The 20,439-nt window shown below is 41.5% G+C and overlaps 3 protein-coding genes across 3 annotated transcripts in view; 1 reads left to right on the top strand and 2 right to left on the bottom strand.

Moving 5' to 3' along the window:
* The first annotated feature begins 25 nt into the window (after positions 1-25).
* Positions 26-2,673, top strand: LOC133526094 (TBC1 domain family member 31). The gene has a single exon (XM_061862549.1). The coding sequence runs from the start codon at positions 152-154 to the stop codon at positions 2,549-2,551; it is 2,400 nt and encodes a 799-aa protein (XP_061718533.1). The 5' UTR covers positions 26-151; the 3' UTR covers positions 2,552-2,673.
* LOC133526098 (uncharacterized) lies at positions 2,593-18,055 on the bottom strand. The gene is made up of 10 exons (XM_061862556.1): positions 17,911-18,055; positions 16,941-17,072; positions 15,966-16,091; positions 14,418-14,590; positions 13,139-13,258; positions 7,912-8,077; positions 6,991-7,064; positions 5,590-5,764; positions 3,827-4,094; positions 2,593-2,825 (listed from the first exon to the last, which is right to left on the bottom strand). The coding sequence occupies exons 1-10, from the start codon at positions 17,980-17,982 to the stop codon at positions 2,695-2,697; spliced, it is 1,437 nt and encodes a 478-aa protein (XP_061718540.1). The 5' UTR covers positions 17,983-18,055; the 3' UTR covers positions 2,593-2,694.
* Positions 18,056-19,293: 1,238 nt separating this feature from the next.
* LOC133526583 (26S proteasome regulatory subunit 7) overlaps positions 19,294-20,439 on the bottom strand; it is a 34,313-nt gene continuing 33,167 nt past the window's right edge. Inside the window, exons 9-10 of the mRNA XM_061863268.1 lie at positions 19,961-20,169; positions 19,294-19,480 (exon numbers count right to left, since the gene is read on the bottom strand). Of these exons, the coding sequence (XP_061719252.1) occupies positions 19,336-19,480; positions 19,961-20,169 (354 nt within the window). The 3' untranslated portion in view covers positions 19,294-19,335. The remainder of the gene's footprint in view (positions 19,481-19,960; positions 20,170-20,439) is intronic.

Genomic DNA, 20,439 nt, shown 5'->3' with positions numbered 1-20,439 from the left:
TAATATGACATTGACATTGTTTTGTTTGTAGTTGTCTGTATCACTTAAAATTTGAACTAAATTTGAAAATAAGTCGGCCTAAACTAGTATGTTATTGTCCAAAAAATCTTGTTATGGTCTTCTCAAACAACAAATTGGTTTTTAGATTTAAATGGAATTCGAGCAGCATGATGGGTCCGGTCATGTACAGAAGTATGATATTAAGTTGAAAACGAAACCAAAGGATGGAGTTATTTTACAATTACACCATACAGTCCGAAACCCGAACGGTGAGAACCGTAGAATTAGATTCTCCACAGGGGTCTTCGACGACTCTCAAGAGAAACTTGCATGTTCCGACACCGTAGGAAACCTCTTCATATTAGACTTTTCCGAGCTCAAATTTTGGAAATTTACCCATATCGGACCATGCACGGCACTCCATTTCATACCAAACAAAACAGACGAACTAGTAGTGACTAATACAAAGAAATGTGATATTTCCTTCCTTTCTGTTGAAACTGGAAAAATCTCTTTTACTTTGACTGGACACACAGCGCCAGTGAAGCATATCTCATTCTCAAACAACAAGCTTAATAACTTACTGACCGCGAGCCCCGTGGAAGCTATACTCTGGGAACTGACACACTACACCAAATATTTCACCCTCAATACATACTTGGGTGCTCAAATTCAACAGATTTTATTTACACCGGCCGGCGACTACTTAGTAGCCTGTTTTCAAAATGACACTGTACAGATATGGAAACATGAAAGCATGAAGTCTGTCAAACAGATAATACCAACAGATTTAAAGAATATGAGAAATATTGCATTCACCATGAATGGCAGAGCTATGGCAATGGCAGGTATCAGCCCAACACTGATACTTTTTAGCATGGACACATGGAAAGCCTTAAAATCAATAGATCTAACAAAATATGGTATATCAGGAGCTCAGCATATTTCTTTTATACCACAAGTATTTGATGGAGGTGCAAATAAAATCCTAGCAATATTAGGTAGTGACTGTGCACTTCGCCTGCTGGATTTAGAGTCTCTCACAATACTTCAGACTGTTAGTCCAGAGTCATCAGGTATACGCAAATTTGTTGTAAGCCCAACAGGTAAATATTTTCTTTGCATATTGAAACTGGGAGAGGTTAATATTTACAACTCTTCCTATGTAATGGATCAACCACAACTGCCTCAGGCAAGCCCAAATACAGAACCTTTGTTACAAAGCAAGCCTATCTACAAAGAACAAGCCAAAGTAACCATGAGAGCTGAAGTTGAACAAAAGATGCGGGTTTGTATGGACAGTGCCAGACTTCGGAGGATTCTAATGCAGTATGGAGAATATCCTGATAAATTCAGGCCAGTAATATGGAGGTCCCTCCTAGAGACCCCTACAAATAAGGTGGCTTATTCAGCTTTGATTGAAAAAGGTAACCATCCAAGTTACAAAGACATTGAAAAACAATTCACAATCCACAGTTCAATCACACTGAAAAATTTAAAACGCTTACTCTCATGTCTTGCACACTGGTGTCCACTCTTTGGTGTAATGAAATGCCTGCCAGCGTTTGTTTTCCCGTTTGTGAAAGTTCTTCAAAAAGATCCTCTGCTGCTGTTTGAGTGTGTAGCAACAATTCTGCTAAACCACTGCCAGTTGTGGTTTGAATATGCACCTTTCCCTCCACTCAGCATACTGGCGATGATAGAAAATGTACTAGGAGACCATGACCCACAGCTACTGAAACATTACTGTGATGTTGGAATCACCAGCCAGGTTTATGCTTTAAAGATATTAGAAACTGCCTTCAGTGAAGTATTGACCTGCACAGAATGGTTAATACTCTGGGATCACATCCTCAGCAATGAGCCAGCTTTTATTCTAATGGCTGTAGTTTCATACAACATTGTTCAGAAAAATGCTATAAAAAAACTGAAAACACATCAGCAACTGGAGAATTTCTTCCACATGCAAAACCCAATAGATAAGAAAACATTCTTGAAAAAAGCTTACATGTTATTAAATGATACTCGAGATGATATCCACCCTAGGAGGTTCTTCAACAGTTTTGTGCCTCTAGATAAAGGTGTGTGTTACCAGCAGTTTACTGGTTATCCCAAAGCCACCATCTGCCTAAAACTAGCAAAGAAGGAAAGAGACAAAATTAAAAAACCAGAAAATTTAACACTGAAAGACTTGACTACTAGAACCCAAGAAAAGGAAATTAAAAATAGATTTGAATCAACTTCTGAGTCTAAGATAACGCGCAGTGATGACGATGACGATACTGGAGAATTATTTACCAGTCCAAAATATGTAGGAAAACATGCAAAGAAAAAGCAAACGTGCCTTAACAGGGGAGACAGAAAACTTTTCAAAGAAAGACATGCTACATATTTAGTGCCGAAGATTGAATTAAAAAACAAATTAAAATCTACAGCCAAAGATAAAGGTTTATGTAAGCGTTCGTCCAAATGTAAAGGTAAGAAGACTGATGATGAGTTAGAAAAAGTAGTTGAAATGTTGTTCAGAAGTGGGACTGAATCTGATACCTAGCAATCCGTACCAGCTCTAGTCTGTTAGGTATAATGAAATACTGTTATTACTTATTAGTTTAGTTAATATATTTAATAAAAGACACTGCCATCCAATAGTTAAATAAATACATTTTAAAAGCATTTTAAATATTTCTTTAAATGTTATTCCTTTTTTGGCGTAGGTCGGGGTATGGTGGATTTGATGTGACTAAATCTCTTCTTTGTCGATGCACTGAGGTTTGGGCTTGATTCTGATTTAAGTTTAGGAGTTACTGCCTTTGGCTTGAAGATGCCTGGGAAAAGAAAAAAGTAGTCTTGGTTATGCAAGTAAATTGTAGACCCTGCTTTAATGGAATACGAAGGCTCTGCTACCCTATTAAAACGTTTTAACCCTTTGCCAGGCCGCACCAATCTACAAGGTTTTCCCAAAAAATCCAAATATATTCCAATTAATCCAGCTTTGATGATTCATTTGAACACAAGTCACATTTCGCGAAAGTTCAATCTGATTTGAACCTTAATATTATTATTATCAACATCTTTGTACACAGTTAAACAATAAATCTTATCTTAAATCGGAATGCTATAGTTAAAATTCGATTGGCGCGTATGTGGTCGATAAATCGAACTATGACTGGAAAAGGATTAATAATGTGCCGGAGCCTTGAATCTTAATAAAGCAGAGAGCATTCATTTTCTGTCACTGATTTGTTGGACAAGAAAGTCTATCTACTTTTCTACCGAACTATATTGATTATTTTAGTAACCAACGATTTGTATAATAGAGATCTTATAGGACAGCGTCGTGGGCCGATAATTTTGAAGACTCCATAGGCTTAGGCCAAGTAATACTCTCTGGACACTTGGGACTGATTGAAGTTTTTATATTTAGTTAAACGCTATCGCAACGGAAGAAGTAACTACAACGCCATTTACAGTAACATCCATCATACAGTGCCATGAAAAATGCTAGGTAGCAACATTCATAAATACAACAACAAATCCTCAATGAATAATTACTACAGTATAACGAGAGATGTATAGTGTCCACGGTTAATAAAACATAAAATTTGGAGATGTAAAAGGTCCCAATTGTCAGACTAAAGTACTAATAAGATTTGAAGGTATAAAGGCTCGCCAAGCGTCAAAATGAAATTATATGAAAAAAATGTTTCGCGTCAGGACTGTTAAGCTAACATAAACGAATAGTACAGAATACATAACTAGCATCTTGGATACATAAGACAATATTACAGAGACGTATAGTCTCCACGATACACAATAAAATCCTTACTATTTAATTTGCTATTCTTATCTTGCGGTTTCAATTTATCATTATTTATGCTCAAAGTATTCTTCTTGAAGAAGTTCGGCGAGATGCGTCTAAGCTTGGAAACCATCCCGCCATCTTTGTTAGGCGTCTGTTTCTTGGGCACCTGCAGGCTCGAAGTGGATGCACTTTCTATTCTCAATAGTTTGTTCTTCTTCATGTCTTCGTAGACGGTGCCTAGGCCGGAGAGGTTGGGGCTTGACGCGAACTGAGTTTTCATTGGTTCTGTGCCCTGAAAATAAAGTGTTAGTGTTAAAAAAAGGAAAAATAAAAAGATTAGGCAATTGCGAACTCTCGCAGCTTTCCGATTGCGGAGAATATTTCCATCATTATATTTGCAATGTTTACCTTAATAAAGTATTTGTCAATTAGATTTATATTGACCGGGATACGGACCGCGATTACCTTTTGTTCTGTTTTCGTGCACCCGAAATTTCGACGCAGTTACATGCATCTTGTTTTGTTGTGTTGGTTGTTCGAACGCAGCCGACGCGCACGAGGGAGGGTAGACCGAGCGCGGTCTACACAACTTTGACACCCACCCGCTATCTCCAGTTACCCGTGAACAAGATGCATGTAACTGCGTCGAAGAAAACTTGAATATTAACGCTGTGCATTTTAGATATTTTGGAGAAATTGAGTAGCAGTTTTATAAAAAGAGATAATTATCTCTTATACCTACGTAAATAAATTTGAGTGTGAAAGATATTTTAAATTTTAGTGTTAATATATAACATATACAGAGTAATTCATGAGACGTGAGCAGGACTACAGCCTACACAATCAGTAAATGTTAATGAATCGTTCACCATCATATTAAGTAAAACAATCACGCTTCTTTTCCGTTATTTAACTTTTTGGTAAGGAAAAAATTGAGTATCCACAATCATGGACACCCAACAACACAAAGATACAATACAACACAATTAACAAAGATTAAACCTCTTTAACCGTTATGAGAGCACTTTGATTATGAAGAAAATAAAATGTCACACTTGAATGAGATACGATTTTTCAAAAGTAACCAGGCTTCAGGTGATTCGTTAGGTCATTTTCCCAAAGCGCGGGGCTCCGTCGATATTGCTAACTGTACGCAATTTGGGTGATTGTGGATAAATTGTCTAATGGGAAAATCTACGCATAGAAAAATCATGCAAGGAATAAATACGTTTAGTGTAAATTAAGAATAGTTAAATTGTCTAATGGGAAAATATGTGAATGGAAAAATCATGTTAGGAATAAATACGTCTGGTGTAAATTAAGAATAGGAAAAAATGCGACTGGAAATTACGCTACAAGGAAATAATGATTTTGGGAAAATGACCTCTGACGCGAGTTTAACATTTTTTTTCCCCATCACAAAAAGTGCACAGCGCCGCTAAAGAAGTTTTCACTTCAAAAATTAGAAATTCATGTCACTGAGATAAATTTACTAATTCCATTTGATTTGTAGGCACAACAACAAAACATTTTTTTTTTTGGTGAAATTTACATTAACGCATAATTTTTTTCATTCGTTTGGCCTCAGAAATGTTATAAATATAATGTACTTGGTTAAATTCTTTCGGTTTCCTCGAGAGTTACACCGTGTATAGTAACTTTACCGGTAGGCCAAGTAGGCCGCCGACGAACCACAATTGATTCATGGCCTGCTGTTAAAGTTACTGAGAAATTATAATAGCGCTGAGTGAGTGTTAAGTGGGTATTGATGTTTTGTTCGAACTGACCTTCAATACCGATATCTTGGAGACATCGAGCGCCAGGGAGGACATGGAAGAATCATCCTTTCCCTCATCAGAGAATTGTTTGATAATCGTGGCCAGTTGTTGGCGGAGACTCTCGGCTGCCTTCTCAGCGGCTATTAGGTTCTCGAGTACCACGCTTCGGGGCTGCTGGAGGGGGCTGAAAATTTAAGTTTATTAAGACCGCCTGGTGGCCGAGTGGATATGACGTCCGACTTTCAATCCTGAGGTCGCGGGTACAAATCCTAGCTCGTACCAATAAGTTTTTCGGAACTTATGTACGAAATAAGTATCATTTGATATTTATCACTAGCTTTTCGGTGAAGGAAAACATCGTGAGCACACCTGCATACATCTGCGAAGAAATTCAAAGGTGTATGTGAATTTCCCCAATCCGCATTGGGCTAGCGTGTGGACTATAGCCCGAGCCCTCTCGCGCATGAGAGGAGGCCTGTGCCCAGCAGTGGGACGTATATAGGCTGAATTATTATATTATTAAGACGCCATGAGATCAGGTTCTTCTCTCACTCTCACAGTGCGTGAGCGAGATGGCTGTACGTGCCCGAGATTGCGGATATCATGTTTTTTGTAATTTTTAACAAAAAAAAAGTAATCGATGAGCTCGTTCAAAAATAATAATGCGCATTTTTAGAAGCAAATTTCATAGTTCTAGCTTTCCTGTAAAAATTGTTATAATTTAATAAGGTGATTTTTAGACATATGTTCGTGATTGTTTTCTATCGAGGAAAGTCAAGAAATTAGGTATCGATTCGATGAAGTTACTAGAGAAACATCATCTCACGGGCATCTCGCTCACGCTGATGCTCAGTGAGAGTGAGAGAAGAACCTGAACCCACGGGGCCTCAAATATAATGTATGCTCTCCTAGCTCCCCTCCGTTAGGCCTTCGGCAATATCAACAAATGTACTTTTCCTAATCTCGATCGACTCGACTGACACCTCATTCACTGAAATCGACTCAGGAGTTAATACCCACATAGTCTGCTAAAATTCTAGTATTTAGTACGTTGGGGGGAACTGACAGAACGGAATAGTCTTATGGATCTTTCAGCAGGAGTAGTAGAGAAAGCGCTATCATTGTTTGTCCTTGTCATAGTCTCACTTTTCCTTTCTGCCTATTTCTATAAAGTCCTAACTGACGTAGACAAATTACGTAGGTTGTTTTTGGTATGTTGTCAGGACTGTTATTTTTTTTTTTAATTTCTTTCTCTAATTAATAAAAACTGTTTTTAATTTCGTCGCATTGCGTATGTTCTGTCCCACACGGGCGCACGCGGTATAGCACATCTATAGGATCCTACCATGCTAAAATTAATGCCACTTAAAAGAGTTCAGTATAGTATAGAAATTTAAAGAAGTGCCTCACCTAGACGTCTTGTTGCGAATCTTGACACTGCCGGGAGGTGTTAACGTGTAAGTGCTTTGCCTTCGACACATCAACTAAAAAACAAGAATTCAAATGATTACAATCCACAAATCGTGCGGAGGCGCGTAGCGACCAACAGGCCAGTCCAGACGGGTTGTCCAAATCGACCAATTTGATCAGAAAAGAAAACGGCGTCAGTCTTGCCAGTATAGACGACCGGTCTGGCCTTGTTGGTAGTGACCCTGCCTATGAAGCCGATGGTCCTGGGTTCGAATCCCGGTAAGGGCATTTATTTGTGTGATGAGCACAGATATTTATTCCTGAGTCATGGATGTTTTGTATATATTTAAGTTTTTGTATATTAACTATATATATCTCTCTGAGTACTGTAAAAGAGATACGGTCTATCTGAGGTGGTAATTATATATTTTTTTATACGTTCAGTTAGATAACAGAAATATCGACTAACTCAGATGCTTGCCAGCAGGGCGATAGTTCTCAATTCAAATAATCGTTGCCAGTTATCTATCACGAGACTGTGAAGTTTTCCAACCTTCACAGCACCCACAACACAAGCCTTCTTTGCTTACTTACCCTGGGGTAAATTTGTGTAAGAATGTCCCTATGATTTTTATCTATTTTTCAATCTTAGCTAGCGTCTTAACACACGTACACAATTTATTCATCAATTTTAAATTTATGGTGATTTAAAAGCGCTCTAAATTAAAAATAATACCCCTAAACGTGCCTGCCAGCGTCACAAATTGGTAGTCTTGCCTCCGTACCTAGATTGTATCGGTCATAATCTTATAATCTAATAAAATTAAATTAAAACACTGCGTCCGTCCGCACGGCCTCATAGGTAAAGTAAGAGTAATAGCGATGCTAAAAAAAATGAATAAATTATTTAAAAAGCCTTGCCTTTTTGTTATCAGTAGTGACGTCATCAGTGGACGTGTCGGTGAGCACAAGCTTTTTCTGCAGCAAGCCAGGCGTCGGCAACCGCTGGTCGGCCTCCTTCGCCGCCGTCAGCGTGTCCAGGGATCGGTAACGGGTTGGAGTTTCCGCTTTTGAAAGACTAATATGCCTGGAATGGAAAGAGGTATGGTTAGGTTAGGTTAGTGTGATGTATGTGGGTACTTAGCCAAATATATTAGCTAACATATAAGTGGGTAGCACTAGATTTCTTTGTCTCGATTAAATACTGTAACGAACGGACGTGTGTTATTTCTGCAACCCTTAGTCGGACGCCACCCCCTTCATCCCTATTTCTCAGTGGCGACGAGTCGTTCGGACCTTTTGTGCGTGTACTGTGCGTGTTGTGTTGGTGAAAAAATAACAATGTCAATCGGCAAAATAGGCGAGTTTAAGATCGCGTCGGACAATTGGCGGTTATATGTAGAACGACTTGAACAGTATTTCTTGTGTAACAACATTAAAGCTGAGTTGCAAGTGCCTACGTTAGTGACCGTGATTGGTGCCGAGTGTTATGAGCTCCTAGTCAACTTATGTACGCCGGATAAACCTACTTCAAAAACATTCGCCGAACTAACTACCATTTTAGAAAAACACCTGCAACCGAAACCCAGTGTTCTTGCAGAACGTTATAAATTTAGGCATAGAAAGCAAGGAGACAGTGAATCGATGTCTAATTACGTGGCAGTTTTGAAAAGAATGTCTAAGACGTGTGATTTTGGGGCGTGGCTCGAAGAAAGTTTAAGGGATCAGTTTGTATGTGGAATTCACAGCGAGACCATTCGACAAAGGCTTTTTGCTGAAGATAAGCTAGATTTCACTAAAGCTTTTAATCTGGCAGTTAGTATGGAAGCGGCTGAGAAGGACGCCGCTATGGTCGAGGGGTCGCGAAAGCCTGCTAGCGACGGGACAAGTGCGGCGGCGTCTTGTCAAGCGATATCGGCGAGTTCGTCACGACGCAGGAGCGAGGCGGCGCGGGGAGCATGGCAACCGCGGGGCGCAGAGCGAGGCGCCAGCGCTGGTCGTGGTGCTCGCGCCAGCGGCTGGCAGGCGGCGGCGTCAGCGGGAAAACGGCGTGACACACACTGTAACGCTTGCGGCGGGACGCACGGCACGGAAACCTGCCGATTCACCCGTTACGTGTGCAAGGTGTGCAACAAGCAGGGACACTTACAGCGGGTGTGTCCATTAATGGTGGATACTCACAGCGTGGACGTGATGAACATGGCCAGTCAGCGGGAAACATATAGTGAGGACAGTGACATGAGTGACGAGGTAATTATCATACATGTTAATAACTTAAGGGCAGCGGATTACAAACCCATTTTTATGAAAATAATTGTGCAGGGCATTGACCTTGACATGGAATGTGATACAGGCAGTGCGATATCCTGCGTTAGCAAAAAAATTTACGAACAGTTGTTTTCTCAGTTAATACTAGAGGATAGTAATGTTAGATTACGGTATTACACTGGAGAGCTTGTAAAACCGGTGGGTGTAGTGAAACCACTGGTAAAATATAAAGATAGGCAGGAATATTTGGAGATGTATGTAATCGAAAATGCTAAATCCATATTGATAGGTAGACAATGGCTGGCGGAATTAAATATACCAATACCTACGCCATGCAGACCGCGCAGTGTGAATAGTACTGAGGTAAATGACAATGAGTTCAACTTGGCGCATTTCAGTTCCAGATTTTGTGACGTGTTCGCGGATGGTCTGGGGCGGTTTACCGGCGGTCGCGTGAGCATCCACCTGCGGGAAGGGGCGCGGCCGGTGTTCCTGCGCGCGCGGCCCCTGGCGTACGCGCTGCGCGCGCCGGTGGAGCGCGCGCTGGAGCAGCTGGTACGCGACGGCGTACTCACCCCCGTCGACCGCTCCGACTGGGCTACCCCCATAGTCCCGGTTGTAAAGAAGGACGGTAATGTAAGAATTTGCGCTGATTACAAACTAACTTTAAATAGAATGCTAGAAGTCGATCGATATCCGTTACCTAGGGTAGAAGATTTGTTGGCGCGCCTGTACGGAGGGAAGCGATTTAGTAAGATCGATTTATCCCAGGCCTACGCACAATTTGAACTGGACGATTCTCGGAAATACACCGTGATTAATACTCATAAGGGGTTATTTCGTTATAATCGTCTTGTGTATGGATTGTCCTCGAGCCCAGGTATATTTCAGAGGCGCTTGGAACAAATGTTTGCAGATTTGCCACATGTAGGCGTATTCCTCGACGACGTGATTATCACGGGCAGCGATACGGAATCGCATATTGACAATTTAGTCAAGGTTTTCGAGCGGTTGCAAGCTTACGGGTTGCGAGTAAAAAAAGATAAATGCGCTTTCTTTGCTAAATCGATTAATTATCTAGGGCACGTTATTAGTGAAGACGGTATACATACTTGCCCAGAAAAAGTAAAGGCCATCGAGGCCGCGCCGGCGCCACGTAATGTATCCGAATTAAGGGCCTTTATAGGAATGGTTATGTATTACGCGAAATTTGTCGGTAATGTAAGTAGTATAATGGCACCATTATATAATTTATTAAAAAGTGGAGTTAAGTTCGTGTGGGATAGGGAGTGTCAGGCGGCTTTCCAAGAAATCAAGAGGGCGCTCGGGTCGAGCCAAGTGCTAACGCATTATTCAGAAAAATTACCACTGATTTTGACATGTGATGCGTCTGGAGTAGGGGTGGCCTCGGTGATATCGCACGCCACGGAGCACGGGGAGCGGCCCGTGGCGTATGCCTCGCGCACGCTTTCAGCGGCGGAGCGCGCGTACGCACAAATAGACCGGGAGGCGCTAGCAATTGTCTACGGAATTCGTAAATTTCACCAGTACCTGTACGGTCGCAAGTTTATATTACGGACTGATCACAAGCCGCTTACGTACATTTTTGGAGATAAGGTCGGGATCCCGGTAATGGCAGCTTCGCGCATACAACGATGGGCGGTTCTTTTATCCGGGTACGACTATCAAATAGAATATGTTGCCTCGAAAAAGAACTGTGCGGACGCGCTATCGCGGTTACCTCAGGGAAAAGAGGGAGGATTGAACAGACAAGAGGAAGTCACTTACGTAAATTTCGTGGAAAGCTTTCTACCGGTAACTAATAATGACGTACGTGTTTCGACAGCCAGAGATAGGATAGTGAGTAGGGTGATCACATACGCGCAGTCGGGGTGGCCGGCTAGTTGCCCAGACGAGGAGATGGAGCCGTACTTTATAAGACGGCACGAGTTATATGTTGACCGCGGATGCTTGATGTGGGGATATCGGATGACTATTCCCAATGCGTTGCGAGAAAAGATCCTTAAGCAGTTGCATACTAGTCATATGGGTATTGTTAAAATGAAATCACAGGCGCGTAGTTATGTATGGTGGCCTAACATAGACGCGGATGTGGAGGCGTTGTGTAGGGCGTGCGAGACATGCGCAGCGGAGGCCGCCGCACCGCCACGGGCTACGCCAAGTCCATGGATGTACGTTACGCAGCCCTGGACTAGGATTCATGTAGATTTTTTACAATACAAAGGTAGGACTTATTTAATACTCACTGACTCGAGCTCAAAATGGATCGAGGTGTTTGAGATGTCACGCACAAACTCGTCCGCCGTAATTAGGGAACTGAGGGCAACTTTCGCTCGCTTTGGATTACCGTCAGTCGTGGTTTCAGATCAAGGACCGCCTTTTACAAGCGCAGAGTTCAAACAATTCTTAACTCAAAATGGAATTGAACAGGCTTTTTCACCCGTGTACCACCCGGCGTCCAATGGAGCTGCGGAGCAAGCGGTAAAGTTGTGTAAACGGGCGATAAAGAAAGCGTTTAGAGACGGGGTAGATGTAGACATGGCATTACAAACTTACCTGCTTGCGTACAGGAATAGCGTGCATAGTACCACGGGAGAAACCCCAGCGATGCTGCTACAAAAACGAAATTTACGGTCGAGGTTAGACTTATTACGTAGTGATCGCGGGCTGGAAGACCGGGTACGTGACGCGCAGCGCCGCCAGGTGCAGGCCGCTCAGAGCGCCATCTCGGAGCGGAACTTGGCAACGGGAGATACCGTTTGGGCGAGAAATTATACCGGCGCCGATAAATGGATTAAAGGTACTGTGGTAGGCAAGGAGGGTTCACGTCGGTATACCCTAGATAACGGAGACGGCCGACTTCTAGTTAGACATGTAGACCAAATAAGGCGTAGATCAGCTTTATCGAGCATTCCGTGTCCTACGGAGCGGGGGGCCGACGGTGATGAGCAGGCTGAACAATTAGAGAGTCCCAAGGTGCAACAGGGTGGTTTGGTGGAACTGGGGGAGGAAGGGACCGAGACAGTAAGAGAGGAGGAAGTACCTAGTAAAACGTCAGATGAAATTGTTACGGCTAATCCTTCCCCACGTCCTCAGCTACCAGCGCGATCGCCGGTGGCGCTTAGGCCGTTGCCAAGTCGTAGACATAGACTAGAGATAGATTAGTTATAATTAGTTTAAGGTACTTGTAGTATTATATAAATGCTATAGTGTATATGTAGTTCATGATTAAGTGGGGAGGTGTGATGTATGTGGGTACTTAGCCAAATATATTAGCTAACATATAAGTGGGTAGCACTAGATTTCTTTGTCTCGATTAAATACTGTAACGAACGGACGTGTGTTATTTCTGCAACCCTTAGTCGGACGCCACCCCCTTCATCCCTATTTCTCAGTTAGCTAACACCAGTTAAGTCTTTTAGTGAATCGATCTGATCAATGAATGGTATAGATGAATGGTAGCTGGAAGACGTTGCATATTAAGGACAGGAAGACCGGTCGTTGTAAATATCCATAGAAGATACCTATCCAGCTTTTAGGTTGGTATGATGATGATTAGTTTTACAATCTCACCTCGACCATGGTGGCGAACTTGTTGGCGTTTCCCTTGTTGTCGCTGTCCCTAAATTTAAATATGGAATCTGAGAACTATACAGAAGGTTCTTTGTCTTATCTCTCCAGAGACACCTTGACCTTGATCATGCTGGCAGACTTGTTGGCCTTTTCCTTGGACTTGTCGTTGATGTCGCCGCTTTGACTCTAGGAACTACTGCATCGCCCTGCGCACCAGGCTTTTACCGCGGTCGATTATAAATGAAATCTATCTAATATACAAAAGGATCAAATTCCATAGTCTCACCTCTCCGGAGACACCTTAACCTCGATCATGCTGGCGGACTTGTTGGCCTTTTCTTTGGACTTGTCGATGTCACCGCTCTCCTGATGCAGCGCACTCGCGCTCCGCGGACAAGATGTCTTACTAGAGTCAGGAATCCCACCAAAAACATTTTTATGTAAAATGTTGCCAAGACGAAACCTTAAGGTTCGCACTGTCAAAAAGTTATCAGATCTCGTGTAGAGTCAAGATTCTAACTCTACAAGCCCTAACTTCAGAAACTCTACAACTTAGTCAAAATATGTGTCTTGGCCGTTTCGATTCCGAAAAGTAATGAACAGTGAATACATTTTTCACGTTACGCCCATGTGATGATAGCGAAACGACCAAGTCTTTTATTACCAAGTTAGGGCTTGTAGAGTTAGAAGCTTGGTTCTACAAGATTTCAGATAACTTTTTGACAGTGCGAGCCTTATTGGTTTCGTCTTGACAACATTTTACATGAAAATGTTTTTACTGGGATTTCATTTCTTTTTGTAAGTTGCTTATTATGACAATCTTCCATCCCCTTATTTAAAGGGAGGGGGGGTGATTTACTAAAAATCCTGAAATATATATTTTATTATTTATAACAAAGAGTCCAATGTCAATTTTCAGACCTCTAGGATCAAAATTTGCGGGACCCTCATCATACAAATTTCCATACCCTAGTTTAAGGGGCTGGGGGGTACAAGTTACAAATTTTAGATTTTTTTTGTTTGTTTCATAATACTCGCTTACATGCCAAATTTCAGCTTTCTAGGACTTCAGGATCTACCCTAAGAATTTTGATGATCATCAGTGAATGAATGAATTCAGTCAGTGAAGAAATCGGGTTTTTATAGATATCAATAAAATCTAAAGTATAAAAGCTATGCAATTGAAACTTTTTTTATTTAATACGTCCACTATTGAAATCATATCCCAAGAATTTTGTTTATCTGGGATAATCCAAACCCAAGTTATGAGGGTTCGGAAAAACTACGAAGCGCTTCGAGAAAAGGTAGGTAGTGCCCTTGCGCTTCGCATGACTCGCCTTGGTTTAGATTTGATCCTTCTATCTAGTAGTTACATTCCATATTTAAGTGACAGCCGTAGCGCGCCGGCGTCCGTTGGCGATCATTTAAATATGATATCTAAGTGCTGTGAAGAAGTTTCAAACTCCTATGACTCTTAGTAGGCTCTGCGCAGGCTTCAATAAGAAATGTATCTACAGTTTCAATATGTAATATAGCTACAGAAGGATGAAATTCCTTTGTCTCACCTCTCCGGAGACACCTTGACCTCGATCATGCTGGCGGACTTGTTGCCCTTTTCCTTGGACTTGTCATCGATGTCGCCGCTCTCCCTGATGCAGCGCATCATCACGCGCAGTTCCGCCGACAAGCGCTCGCGATGCGCCTTAGGGAGCTGGCCAAGGATTGAGCAGCCGAACTCCTGGAATCATTTTAGGGTGAGTATTCACTACATGATCATTTACGAAAAACGAAAAATAAATACGGGTTGGGAACAATCTTACACAGATCGACTTAGCCCCAAACTAAGCAATGCTTGTACCTATGGGTCCCAGGCCCAGGCGACGATATACATATGTATATAGATAAATACATACTTATACATAGAAAACACCCATCAGGAAGAAATATCTGTGCTCATCATACAAATAAATATGCCCTTACCGGAATTCGAACCCGAGACCATCGGCTTCATAGGCAGGGTCACTTAATTTACTCGTGGAATCCTGAATCCTAAACATGTCCTAAGCACGTTAGTGAGTTGTTTGACTGCACTTACTGGGAACTTTTTTTAACCGACTTCAAGATTTCAAAAGGAGGAGGTGCTCTATTCGGTTAGGTATATGTTTTTTATATACATTTTTTAAATGTTTGTTACTTCATAACTCCGTAATTTCTGGATCGATTTCTAAAATTATTTTTCTGATTGAATCTATTTATATATATACAGATTGGTGGTTGATTGGTCAGATTGGTTAAGTAAATTAGATTTTCAAGACATTTTTTAATATAATATAATAATCTTTCTTTCACCGGTCTCCCTCATTGAAGTCGGTTTTTATTTCTTAAAAATTATTTGCTAGTCATGAATTCATGATCCTAGTTACGCAACATCCAGTACACGGCGCGTAAGCGTAATATCGTCGTTGGAGACGTTACGAGTACGAGACGCGTAGAGTTCTGGGCACCAAAACGTCGCGCAGGCGTCGCGTAAGCGTACCTAATCGTTTTATAAGTGAAATCTAATTAGTTGAAATCATGTAGTCGCTGGCGTCAGATGTCTTCGGTGAATGTATCAACGACCTTACATTCTCGTCTGATGAAGATTTTTTATTGTGTAATTATATCAGAAGTTTTATTTTCTACGCGTGTACAATACACGGTTATTACGCTACGCCTGTCGTGTCGTAATGGCGACAGGAATCTCATACGCTACGCTACGACGACGCTTCGTGTGCAGACTTGTTTGAACTTGTACGTGCTCGTAGCGCTCTCGTTCTACGCGCGTATTACGATACGCTTCCGCGTCTCTTACGCTTACGCGCCGTGTGCTGAGGGCTTAACTAACAAGTTAGGACGACTGAAATAAGTGTGTGAAGCTCTTTTACATGTTCATGTGCCCAGCTGACGGTCTTTCCACCACGATACAACCTGCTGACGGCTTTTTTTAATTCATGACAGCATCAAAACTATCATCTGACAAAGTATCAGCCGGGAGACGATGACTGACGATATATGCTCCTGGCCCGCGGTCTGTAATAATTATATGATGTATAAGTATTCAAAAACCGTTTCACCTTGTCAAGCCGTTGGCCGCCTGCTATCCCAGACACGTGCCACACGCCACTGTTTTGCTGGCTGGCTTCGGGTGGACAGGAGCATGAGGAACTTCCGCTTTCCAGCACCACATGCAGTCCCGAAGCCTGCAAGCAAGATAAAGGAAGGTTTTTCAAAGTTTAGCCATATTTAAGGCGTGTTACGAAAGACCAATATGTAGGTCGTAGTGAAAAAGTTTTACTAGGTAAGTTTAATATGTAGAACCAATATAATGTCGTGATCGCGAGAAAAAAATGGGTGCCTCACGTAATTTTTATTTCATCGTATTTGTTTCGTCGGAAATCAATAAGATTTGATGAATAGTTTTACCTTATCTTCTAAAAAAACCTCCTCTGAAAATCACATTATTTCTATATTTATTTTTGTCCCAAATTGGTACATATTCAGTATGAGGAGCTCTTCAAATTTACCAAATAGTCACGAAATTGTCACGAAAACAAAATAAAAACGCACCTAAAACATCGACTTCTGATCAAGTTCTGATCAGCCAACGTATTACGTGTTCAAAATGATTATTAGAAAAGAAATAAATTGAGAAAGTAATTGATTTTGAACTACCTATCCTCTGATGTAAGATGAATTGAATTCTGCCTCGTTTGCAACTTAACACATAAGTAGGACTTAGGTAGGTAGGTATTAGGTAGTAGGCAGGGTGTTCATCCTCATACCCTAGAGCCTAAATGGTAGCGCACTGTGCGGTTTAAGAGGAATTTCCTCCCGCGGACGCTCCGGCTGTGGAATGAGCTCCCGAGGTTTTCCCAAGGGTATACAGAATGGGATTCTTCAAAAAAGGAATGTACAGGTTTTTAAAGTGTCGGCAATGCGCATGTAATGCCTCCGGAGTTGCAGGCGTTCATAGACTACGGTGATGGCTTACCATCAGGCGGGCCGTATGCTTGTTTGACATCGACGTGGAATGTATAAAAAAAAAGTACCTGGCAGTTGATGACCACGGTCCTGGCGCCATTCTCCTGGCTCATGTTGCCATCGCTCGTGTTGAGCGACTTCACGCTGAACCCGAGGCATTGAAGCAGCGCGCAGAGCTCCACCACGTCCGTGTACGCTTCCTATACTCAAATAATGGGGGTTGACAACAGTCAAGTTTTTAGATGGCGTTAGCATAAGTTTTACTTGTCTCTAGTTTTGTTCTATGAGAAATAGCATCTTGATGCTTAAAGCATCCAAAAGCATAAATTCCATAAACATAAACAAGAATATAACACTATTCGTAGGATTGACAGGTAAAACCTATCCCATAGCGCCATCTGTAAAATACTTTGACCGGCCAATTATATTTAGTTCTATTCAAATACGATGTAGATATATACATAAATTACTAGACCTGAATTATTTATAGTCAGCTGCAGCAATTAATCAGCCTCGAACAGATCCCGTGAGGATGCGTCAACTATCTTTTACTACACGTATATGTCTACAACTTAAACTAATAGTAAGTACTAGTAGTAGTAGTTACTATAAAATTATAAAAACACATGTACCTAGACAGAGGTGTTATTTTAAACGTCATACTTCTATGAAATTATGACGTATAAAAAACTTGCACCGAGTTTGCTATCAAAATCGTTGCAGAGTTATCTTGGTCTAACTCTACCTGCCCAAGTTAAACAAAATGTTTGAAAGAGCAATCCAATCCAGAGGCAATGACACAACATTGTGAGTGTTTCGGATGTTCCTGCAGTGCTTCCCCAGGCAAAACTATTTTACCACGTTACCCGATTCGACCTTTGTAATTTAAGAAATTGAATCGAGATTCATACTCAACTCCTTATTTAGATACTTTTACATGAATTAAACAAAGCATGTCTTATAGCATTCATTGCTAACCTTGATATATTGATTGCGGATTACTAAATTAGAATATCGTAAGATTATTCAAAAGCTTACCGTTGTTGGACACATCGTGATGTTTTGTTTAATTACTTCTAACAACCAATCCAACATTAAACTTTCATTCATTAAATATTACACGATCATAATCACTTTACAGCAAACAGATTTTGACAATATCATGCGTTTATTCAACATATATTTTGAAACTACCCTCTTTTTGATTCAGAAACAGACACGTCAAGCAGATTAGTTTTTTTGCTCTGGCAACTTTTTTCAGGCATACCATATCGTTTACAGTACATTTTCATGAGTTAATTTCAGTAATCATCCGTATTTAAATTTAATTAAATACTATTTCATATGTTATACAAGCTAAGGGGTAGAAAAAGGAGACCAGATTGAAGTTGAATTCAGCGTGCGCACCGTGTGCAAGCACCCATAAGGTGCAAGTGACACCAAGCCAGACAAAAATTATAATCACTCGTGGTTCTAGTTCTGTTGGTACTATTAAATAGGTATAATACAATGCTCAAGACTCCACTTTTTAACGAAGTACTTGCTTGACTTATAGCCCAATCCGGTTTCTTCCAAACGATTTCTCATTAATTATCCAGTCAATCCTGTGTGGTATTTCACCTGTCCAATTTCTTGGACCCACGTGCATTGCGTCTCACTCTCTCATTAAGCAGAATGTGAGACGTAAATACACAAATAGGTGGAACACCATCCTTAGGGATGCTAACCCTAGCGTTGTTTTGCCGGCGCGTGCGATCAACGACTCGTGTTGGACCCGTGTGTCATGCACACACACAATTATAAATTTAAAGAATTACTAGAGATCATATAGCGTGGCGGAAAACTTGGCGTAACTTTTGATGACCTTGTAGGCTTCGAGGTAATCCTTCTCAGTGGCGACCTCCCCATCCGCTCATAGATTTCGCGCAAGTACTCGGAAGAAAATGAGAAATCCGTCCAAAACTACATGATACTGATACTACAAAAAAAATATCATTAATAAAATGTTTTTTTTCCTTCTCTCCACTTATTTGTCAAATTAATTCTATGGGCGTCGTCAACTCTAGCGTTATTTCTCCAGCGCATGCGGTCAATATCTCATGCTAAAGGCCGGTTCAGTCGGATCGGTCAATTTGATCAGCAATTTTAGAATTATGGTGGTATTTGAGTGCTCTAAATTAAAAAAATACCCCCAAACGCGAATACTAGCGCGACTAATTTGTATTCTTGTCTTGCGTCTTCACCTCCATTTTATCGGTAATATGGGTCATAACTGGCGGTTGAAATCGGAGAGCCAAATTGGCGTTTGCGTCAGCACCACCTGATTTGATGAGACAATTTCATCAGATTGGCGAAAAGTTGTTCCCGTCTGGACTGACCTTATAGATATTTGAATAGGAAGGTATTTAAAGAGACACAATGTATAAATACACAATTATATATTTATTAAAAGAATTAACCAATCTAGTTGTAGGTCATGTAGCGAGGGGTGGCAGAGAACTTGGCGTAGCTCTTGATGACCTTGTTCACAGCTTCGAGGAAGTCCTTCTCTGTGGCGACCTTGCGGCGCGCGCGGATCGCGAACATGCCCGCCTCGGTGCACACCGACCTGGAAGACGAAATTTTTTTAGACATCTGTAGTGTTGACATTAAACCTGGCCAAGTGATCAGAAAATACAACGAGGGAAGGACGGAAAGCCTTGTATTTTAATTAATAGGTACGTACTCTTGACGTCACTCGATAGGCCATAACTAAAGCTAGTATGGATTGGACTTGCGCGGTACATACTCCACACTCACTCCCTTTTAATGGTGCATCACTAGTACTTAATTTGTTGTTCATTTGTCTGGCCCCTCGGGGTCCGGCAGACCGAACTCGACTTTACGATCGAGGCGGCCAGGACGTATAGCGCCGGGTCGAGCGTGTCCGGACGGTTGGGGGTTAATTACTAATAACATGTACAATTTTTAACCTTTCTAGTGACCTATAATTAAGAAGCAGTGCCTCTGAATAAGAGCCTAAAAATCAAGATGTACTCACATTTTCCTTGAAATACCTATTAACGTTGACTCAATTGTCACTTCTCACCTAATTTCAGCTCCAGTGGAGTTAGGGCACAACCTGGCCAGCAAGTCGAACCGTATATCCCTCTCCACGCTCATGGAGCGCGCGTGGATGCGGAAGATGTGCGCGCGGCCCTCGAGGTCCGGCAGACCGAACTCGACTTTGCGGTCGAGGCGGCCCGGACGCATGAGTGCCGGGTCGAGCGTGTCCGGTCGGTTGGTCGCCATTAGAACCTGGGGGATAGGAAATGAAACGTGGTTAATTATGTGGGGTGACTGTAACATAGCAAAATGTAGCGACATGACGAGGAACATCCTGGGACCGGAACCTATTGTTTTTACAAACCCTATCAGTTCGGAAACGATATCTTTAACTTACCCGATGAAAAGGGTAACCAAAAGTTAATTTTGGGTAAGCGCTTATAGTATCCAAAACCCTTAATAGGGAAACCCTATCAAGTGTTTTTAGAACGCGATCATTCGATCACGTAGTTTTAAACTTTG

Source organism: Cydia pomonella, chromosome 16, assembly GCF_033807575.1.
Source record: "Cydia pomonella isolate Wapato2018A chromosome 16, ilCydPomo1, whole genome shotgun sequence".
In the NCBI taxonomy this organism is placed as follows: domain Eukaryota; kingdom Metazoa; phylum Arthropoda; class Insecta; order Lepidoptera; family Tortricidae; genus Cydia; species Cydia pomonella.
The sequence above is the reverse complement of the archived record's forward strand: the minus strand, read 5'-3'. Positions and strand labels throughout refer to the sequence as shown.